At 49.1% G+C, this 8,861-nt stretch overlaps 1 protein-coding gene and 1 long non-coding RNA gene across 10 annotated transcripts in view; one reads left to right on the top strand and one right to left on the bottom strand.

Moving 5' to 3' along the window:
- Positions 1-236: 236 nt before the first annotated feature.
- The window catches only part of SH3TC2 (SH3 domain and tetratricopeptide repeats 2), a 90,005-nt gene continuing 81,380 nt past the window's right edge, over positions 237-8,861 (bottom strand). For 6 of the 9 annotated variants that reach the window (XM_042994711.1, XM_042994691.1, XM_007093710.2 and 3 more), the window contains 3 exons: positions 7,581-7,731; positions 5,528-5,739; positions 237-3,703 (listed from right to left, as the gene is read on the bottom strand). In XM_042994711.1, coding sequence (XP_042850645.1) covers positions 3,512-3,703; positions 5,528-5,739; positions 7,581-7,731 — 555 coding nt within the window. In that variant the 3' untranslated portion in view covers positions 237-3,511. Of the gene's footprint in view, positions 3,704-5,527; positions 6,108-7,580; positions 7,732-8,861 lie in introns of those variants that run through there. The other 3 variants (XR_006220765.1, XM_007093711.2, XM_042994681.1) reach the window with 3 other exon arrangements.
- On the top strand, positions 3,964-8,837 carry LOC122240954. The gene is made up of 3 exons (XR_006220787.1): positions 3,964-4,132; positions 5,729-5,791; positions 8,731-8,837. It is a non-coding gene; the product is annotated as an uncharacterized LOC122240954 (long non-coding RNA).

The following is an 8,861-nucleotide window of genomic DNA, read 5'->3' as shown; positions in this document are numbered from 1 at the left end:
ACTTCTGTCAAAAGAGTTATGTGTTATCTGCAAAGCACAAGCAAACACACACACACACACATACACACACACACACGTACATGCACACAGAGACACAATATGAAAACATCTTAAAATAACAGAGAAGCAAATAAGAAAAGAATAAAAGCAATATTGGATCTCAGAGTGTTAACATTGTTGGGTAGGAAAGAAATGTACCTGAAAGCTGAGAAAACATGTTACAGGGCTTTCCACAATGTTGTAATTCTCTTCTCGTTCTTTATTCAGGTTAGATACAAGCAGCCGGGAGCCGGGGTGGGGGGTGAAGGGGGATCTCACAAGTTTTAGGGGAGGATTAGGATATAAGGGGGTAACTCATTCATTCATTCGTCTCTGGCTACTGCATATGTACAATAGAATCTGCTTAAATGCAGACCAGATCCGCTCACCTCTCCACGCTCTGTGGATTGTGGTGGGAGAAAAAGCTTCAACATGATTCCAAGAAGGAGAATCGTTAACCATATTGTTTAAAAGGGATTCTTAAACCCTTGTAAAGGCCATTTTATTTAGCAGAGCAATTTCATATAGGATATAGTAACTGCAATGATACAGTGCAATGCTTTTCTCATTTAAAAAATAATCCTACCCCTCTTCTTGGGAAATATGTTGAACATTTTTATAACTGATCTGGTTAGAGGCAGATTTCCCAGGTACACAGATGAACCAAAGTCCACAGAATCAGATAATTTTGACCAAAATTCCCAATGAAATACAAAGTGGGTAGGTATAATGCCCTTCACTTAAAAATAAATAAATTTGATAGATATAGATATGAATAGAGATAGAAACAGAGGTAGAGAGACGGAGATGATAGAGATAGAGACAGATTTGCAGCAATTAAAAAAGATCTGGAGAAACAGTAGCTCATGTGGGAAAAGGTGTCAATGAATCAAAAGCTCAATGTGAGCCAGTGGTAAGATGCGGGTGCTGGAGAGAAGAAAAATCTTAATGCAACATTAAAATACAACACTAAATTACATTATGCACAGTGATGACCCTCTCTGCTCTCCCCACAAGCCAGTACCAAAGCCTGGTGCATTGTGGGAAGCACACTTTCAGAGGAGCTGAAATTGGCGTCTGGCCAGAGGGCAGTAATAGGTCAGTGGGAAAAGGGAAAGGGGCTGTAACCTGAGACAAATGAGGAATGGTTCATGGCATGGGTTCCAGGGCCAAGCAAGCTTTCTCCAAAATAAGATGCGGAACTGTCCTGGAATGCATGTGCCCCTGTCCATCTCCCAGGAATGTTGTTGAAAGGGTGCTGCCTGGGAGGTTGGACCCATCCACAACATCCCTCCCCGTTCGGGGATTTTACGGTTTGTGGTGGGAACCAAATCACATCCATTCTACACGGTCATGGATTAGGTCCTTTCATTTCCTTCCCGGAGAAGAATATTCTAGAACGGAGTGCATTTTGGCAACCAACCAAGCTCCTAAAAGAAAATAAGATGTACCGATGCGTAGATGACCTTGGTGACTAGAAGACGAGATGTTGACTCAACTCATTCCCAACCCACTATTAACCATCTGGTCGGCCCAAAAAGCTAGAAATTAAGGGCCCAGGGTCTGACAGTAAAATCTAAGCTGCTGGGCGTCAGATGGCAAGCCTATGGCTAGATCTTCTTGAATGTTCCCACATCTCAGAACAAGAGTGAACCTCCTGTATCAGGACAGCCTGAATGGCCCATCCAAGAAATGTAGGTACCAGGGGCGTCTCCCAGACGTCCTGAGTTAGAATTACTGGAACAGGAACCAGAAGGTTCATTGGCAGCAAGTTCTTGTGAACTTGAAAGGTGATTCTTTGGCACATTTTCTGAGAACCATGGTTTCAGACTAGTGTTTCTCATGCTTTAGTGTGCATTAGAATCACCTGGAGAGCAAGGCAAAAACTAGGGCTCCGGGACTCCGGAGATTCTGATTCAGAGGTCTCAGGTGGGCCCCAGAATTTGCGTTTCAGACAATTTCACAGGTAAGGCTGACGCGGCGGGTCCAGTGGGTGGACCATACTTGGGCTTCACTGCCTTAGGGAATTCCTGATTTCGTTATCAAATAGCTCAGATACTGTGGTAGGCAGCTTCTGGAAGGCCCCCAGCGATTCCTTGCCTCCTGGTAGTCACGCCCTTGGTATATCCCTCCCTTTTTGTGTGGGCTATAGACCTAGCGACTCCCTTATAATGAATAGACCAGGCAAAGCTAGTTGGATGTCACTTCTGAGGTGAGCTTACGAGAAGACTCCCTTCTCTCACTCGGTGCTCACTGTCTTGCTCTCTGATGAAGCAGGCTGCCCTGCTGTGAGCTGTCCTGTGGAGAGGTCACAAGGAAGGGAACCGGGGGCAGCCTCCCAGCCAACAGCAAGCAAGGAACCGACCCCTGCCAACAGCGGTGTGAGTGAATTTGGAAGCGGAGCCCTCCGCCAGCGAAGCTGGAGAAGACAGCAGCTGATGCCTTCATTGTAGCCTTGTGAGCCACTTCATTGTAGCCTTAGCAGCAGCTAAGCCACACTCCGGGTCCTGACACTCTATAGAAACTGTAGGATGATGGATGTTTCAAGCCACCATATGTGTTTTATGCAGTGATAGACAACTCATAGAGATGCTTTGTCAAGGAGCTACCCCGAAATCCATATGACACCTTGGTATTTAACCCATCCTTCAAGCCTCCCATCTCATCTCTCTCTGTTAGAAAGGAGACTGATGTGTATACATGTAGATGAGCAATATTTAATAATATACACTCTTCCGAAGGAATTTACGTCATCGTCTTCTTAGTGTTCAATGTTTAAGCCTTGGCCCTTGGGGAGGCTCCCGGAGTTTCCAGGCAGTTACGGAGGAGCAGAGCATCGGGCAGGAGGGAGAGGTGGATCCGCATCAGACCCCAGGCCCTGTGTGTTGAGCTGGCCGTCCTGGGGCTGTCGTTTGAGCTAAGAGCATGGTGAATTCCCACCTGCCAGTCCCCGCGAGCAAGAGGAATGACACCCCCTTTGGCTGGCAAAAGAAAGAAATTTGCAGTTTCTCTGCTGGCGAGAGGAGAGGGTCTTTCCCTGAGAACAGTCAGTGAAGGGAACAAAGTCCAATCTGCTTGCCTTCTCTCCAGAGCAGCGCCTGATTTCCTCACAGCAGCAGAGGCGGGGGGGGGGGGGAGGTTGCCCCTCAGGACAAGGGTTCTCATGTTCTCTAGAACGGAGTGTTGAGAAAGTGCGTTTCAGAGGCTGTGTGTGGGGAAGGGCCACAGTCCAATGAAAAGGCTCTAGACACAACCCCTGACACAAAGCCAAGACCTCCAGTCCCTGCTCTGTCATCCACTCCTGGTGTGGCCGACCCAAATGAGCCCCTCCCTCTGGGCGGTGCTAGTCTCATTGTAAGATGAGGGGGCTGGGCCAGGTGATGATGCAGACCTTCCAGATGGGTGTCCTGGAGCCCAGGGCAGGGAGGCAGCTTCTGGCCATGGCCACTGGTCGGATGTAGGACAGCCCTCCTCAGAGGGCCAGGCCTCCCCCGCTCAGCCACCGTGCCCTCTCTGAGGAGCGCCCCGAGGGGCTGCTGTGCCACAGGGGGCTCCGGCAGACGTTGTCCAACCTGCTCCTAATGGTGTCCTGCAGCTCCTGGTCACCCAGCAGGACCGCCGCTGCCAGGGCCAGCCAGAAGTATTCGGTGGCATCGTGGGCGTCCTAACCCCATGACGTGGGGGCAGAGAAGAGACAGCAGTGAGCAGACATCTCCAGGGGAGGCCAAGAGGCAGTGACGGGAACTCAGAACTCCAGATTCTGTCTACCCCACGTACGTTCCCACCCCCTTCTCCTGGTTCCTGGGGGACCAGCGACATTGCTACCTCCAGTAGCCCTCCACGCCAGGTGGCACCTCACCCAGGCTCAGCCGATCGTGAAGCAGCAGCATCTTGGGCACATTGCCTCGGGGATTCCTAAATGACTCAAGCTGACCTACCCCAGCCACTCCCTGGGACCTCTCAGTGTGACCTAACAGAGAAAATGTCCCTCACCCTTGGAGATGTGGGCGTAAACCTGCCAATAGCTGGACGGGAAGGACACCAAGAAACAGAGAGAAGCAGAAACATACAGAGCAAAGAGATACAAGAAAAGGTGAGGAAATCCATGATGACATTGGAGCGCCAGCCTCCAGAACTACCTGGAACTCTTAAATTTATCCTTGAACTTCCCAGTTACTGGAGCCAGTAAATTGCCTCTTTTGCATAAGCTAATTTGAGTTGAGTTCTTCCCCCCTTGCAATCCCTGGAACCGCTGGTCAAGTCAATCAGACTGTCTGCACCGTGTCCCTGAACCACTTCCGGGGAGCTATGGGACAGAGGCAAGATGGCCTCTGCCATCTCCACCGCCCTGCCGTCGTCCCTTCCTGCATGGTACGAATGAGGAACAGATGCTTCTTTGGGTGAGATTCAAAAAGGCAGTCTGGTTCCCATTAACCCTCATAAGTCAGTAATTAATTCAGGCCAGAAACAACTTCTGGCAAATAAGAAACGGACAGCAGAGCCGCGCTGAGGATCCCCTGGGGGCCAAACACAGGCGTGACTCAGAACAATATTAAGAGATTAAGGGCTGTGCTGGTGCAGACAGGGACCTCTGGTAAAGGGAAGCCAATGCTGGGGGCAAAGTTCAAGGGCCAGAATTGTAGCAGAGACTTTCAGACCACCAATACAGTTCTAGAAGTGACTGGAAAAACAAGCTCTGAATTCAGCTCCAGCAGAGCAAACAGGAGTCAGGGCTAAGGCCTCGAGAGGACGGAGGCGTGCCTACATTCGGAGATCCCACCTCTCTCTCTCAGTCATGTCAACACGTACCCAGATTTGTCCTAGAGTTGTATAGAACTTTATAAGCAGCGCGTTGCAACTGGCTAGTTAATCCATAATATTTTGAAGACGTACAGTTGAACGTCAATGTTGATTTTTTTTAAAAAATTTTCTTAATGTTTATTCATTTTTGAGAGAGACAGAGACAGAATGCGAGTGGGTTAGGGGCAGAGAGAGAGGGAGACACAGAATCCAGAGCAGGCTCCAGGCTCCGAGCTGTCAGCAGGGCTCGAACTCACGAGCTGTGAGACCATGACCTGAGGCCCAAGTCGGACACTTAACCGACTGAGCCGCTCAGGCGCCCCAAATACTGATTTTGATTTTAATGTGGGAGTCTCCAGCTCTTTTGTATCTTGTGTATGTCCATAGGCCCCTGAGGAACTCACATGCACTAGGCCATGTGCCCATTGTACCTAACAGATAAAGCGGCTACGGAAATCAGAGCAGGGCAAGGAGAAAGAGTAGCTCGAGCTATGATCCGTCTCCTCAGCGGACAGGAGCACGTTTGAGGTCTCCCATGGGCTAAGCAGCAAAGAACCATCGTGTTCCCAGATGAGTCACCACCACCCCCCCACCCTGTGAGATATGACTCCCCATCTTGGCCCACTCAACTGTACCCTGAAGGCTAAGGGTCAGGGAAGAGTGGGGTTGACGCCAGCAAGGCTCTTACCTTCAGCTGGTAGAAGGTGAGTCGGCCCAGGCGATAATATACCTTCGCATAGTACAGGGCCTCCTTGGGACTCTGCAGCCAGGGTGGGCAGAGGGACAGAGTCTTCAGGTAGCAGTCTTCAGCCATCTCATACATGCTCAGGGAATAGTACACCGTAGCCAGGCGGTGAAAGGCCACCAGCTCCTGCTTCTGATCTCCTAGGAATTGGAAGACTGAGGGAGAGATCGTGCAGCCAACACCTGACGGCATCCGTCCACGCACCCAGTATGTGCTGTTTTTTGAAGGTCTTCTAGGGATCAGGGGCGGTGCTTGGGATATACGGAACAGGGCAGAAGAGGTCCCTGCCCCCGTGAGGTTTCTCGCCTCACAGGACACAGATGCCCCTTAAATAATCTCACAAACAAAAGTAACACTACATCTGCGGTAAGTGACGCGAAAGGCAACACGGGGCTCTGGGAGGAAGTGATGAGAGCACGTGTGCCTGTCATGACTTCCTGGGACGATTTCCTGAAGAAAACTTTTCCTTTATTACAGAGGTGACTGTAACTCAAGATTCTGGGAGACAGTGATTTCCAATTCCCTGTAATGAGACATGGTGGCAAGTCTAGCTTGATGCAGTGGCTAAGGATTCTTTGCAACGAATGACTCTGTAGTGCAAACGTCTTCTCCCTAGAAAGTCTCCCCCTTCAGAGAAGCCCCGGGGGGCTGCCACTGGCATCAGTCACCCTCTGGCTCCTTTACCACCAGCTCCAGGTCTCAGATTACTACAAAGACCTGCTCACTTTTAAACCCATGCTTTAGAACCTCAGTTTCTAATGGGTCTATGATTTGTTGTTTGGGGTTTGGGCGGGTCTGTCGTTTTAATAACCAACTCCTTTAATACCAAGTGGCCTTTTAAAGAGAACAAAGGCTTCCCATTGTGTTTTTGGAATATTTGCAAGGTGGCTCTTTGATGCAATCTAAAAAACACCACTTTTTAGGCTTCAAAGAACCAAAGGCCAACAAGAAAAGAAAAAATCCAAGGGAGAGAAAATTCTCTGATATGGAAAAATCCAGTCACGGGGAAGTGCATAAAAGTGGATATAGCCTGCTTTCAGCTTCTGCCCAGGGAAGGAGAAAGAACTCTCAGAGAGGGAGCTGCCTGGGGCTCCCAAGGCCTCTGCCGAGCTAGCGGTCACTCAGATAAGATTTTCTGCAGTAAAGAAAAAGGTAGGAAAAGGAGACAGAGCTCTGAAGTGCAATTAAGACACAATAAAGTCCAGTGCCATCCACGTCTCAGGCCCTTGAGAATGCCCAGAAGTCCCTCCAAGCATCCTCGATGAAGACTCCATTTGCCCCTACATCTAATCAAGCCTTCTCTCATCAAACCTGCTTTTCCTCAACACCAACATTCAAGATGAGGGTGGGTTTTTTTTTTCATCTTCTTTTTTTTTATTCCGCCTTTTTTCTGCTTTGATAGCTCACATTGTTTCCCACTAGCTTCTGTGATAATTGCAAACTATTTCAGCCCCTTAGTGAGTGAAGTTAATGGGAATCTGACCTTCATCTACATTTCAATTCTGCAGGGAAAAAAATGTGCTTTTGACTAACAATCAACCAATTAAAAATTTAGGGCAGAGGCCCTTGGTAACAGGGGCACTGCCAGTGCAGGGATAGGATACCATTTACCCCATACCGGGCAGTAATACCAATGGTGGTATGATAATCAGGGTGACACAGGTAATGCTTAACTAGGACTTACGTACCAAGCGCTGAAGTGCTGTGCTGAGGGTTCTACATGGATAATCATGGGTCTTCATAACAACTGCATGAGGTGGGTGCTATTTTTAAGCCTTATTTCCCTATGACACACTTGAGGCTTATAGACATTAAGCAGCTTGCTTACAACTAAGATCTCCCGACAGTTGGATCCGGGATTTGAACCCACACAGTCTGACTCCAGAGCCTTTGCTGTTACTGCTTTGTTATCCATCCCCCCCCCCCGCCCCCCCACCACCATAGGATAAGCTTTTAGCCCGCCCATTCAACACGCCAGACCATCCGGATCACTTACCTATGACTGTGCTGAGTCTGGCCGCCAGAGTGGCAAACTCCAAAGCCTTCTCGTAGCCTTCCAGACTGATCTGCAGCTCCGTCAGCTTGTTGAAAACCCGGAGCTCCGTTCTCACCGCCTTCATCCTCCTCGCTAAAGGGACAGCCCCAGCCTGGGAACAGAGGCACATGGAGCCCTAGTCTAGCTAAAAATCATCGGTACAGACCGCACTCTAGGCGCTTACACTGTGCTGGTGGGGTTGGGGGGCCACCACGCATGGCTTTTCCCAGCTCGCTCTCCTGGTCCTTGCTCTTGGTCGCTCTGCCCAGATTCTAGAGGTAGGAGAACTGTAAAGGTCACCAGGCCTCCTGAGACTAGAAAAGCCGAGATGGGGAAAAGGAAGATGACCTATCTCAGGGCCACATGGGAACTTAGTCACGTCCCAGTTCACAGGCTCCCTTGGCACCCGCGGCAGTCTGTGGAATTCGCGCGTGCTGTCTGAGAGCGCCCAGTAATGGCCATTTCCGTTATTTTTATGAAGATCGAATTTTAGGCAGGTCACTTCATCTCTCTCGACTTAATTCTCTCATCTATGAAGTGCATATGACGACGCGCACCTCAACGGTCAGGGACATACTGCGCGCTCTCCTCACCCCTAGCTCAGAGCCCAGCACATAGTGGGTGTTCGATAAATGTTTGATGACTGAAGAAAAAGCTGAACAAGCAAACGAATGAATAAGAGAAATTTTAGGGTCAAACAAGATAATAAGCTTTCCAGACTTCACCGAACAACCATTATGATTTTGACACATCTGCTTCGCATCTGCAGGATTACTTAATTACAATTATTTTTTGAGCCAACGCTCTGCCTCATCCTTTGCGATAATGAATTCATGGGTTTGATGAGCTGGTGTTACACATGTTTAATATTTTAAGTGTATTTTAATGCCCACTTAATAAAAACATAGTAAAACACATGCGTTCATCCCTGGACCAATCATCTCCCCACCGTGCCCCCAGTGGTACCCGGGAACATTCTGGTAAACACACAAGTGAGCCAGAAACCGTAAAGCACCACTCACCCAAGAGATGCAATTATTTTGGCGTGTTTTGCCAGAAAAGATAATTTATCAAGCCTAGGAATGACAGAATTTATCAACTCCTTCTTTAGGGGCTTGTGGATTGAAGAAAGGAAGACCACATAGGCACTGAATGAGGAACGAAAGGAAAAGGAATAACAGGAAGAGAGGGGAAGGGGGCCCCAGGCCTTGTGGCCCTGGCACGTTTGTGCCAGCGCCTGGC

This window comes from Panthera tigris, chromosome A1 (genome assembly GCF_018350195.1).
Source record: "Panthera tigris isolate Pti1 chromosome A1, P.tigris_Pti1_mat1.1, whole genome shotgun sequence".
Taxonomy (NCBI): Eukaryota; Metazoa; Chordata; class Mammalia; order Carnivora; family Felidae; genus Panthera; species Panthera tigris.
The sequence above is the reverse complement of the archived record's forward strand: the minus strand, read 5'-3'. Positions and strand labels throughout refer to the sequence as shown.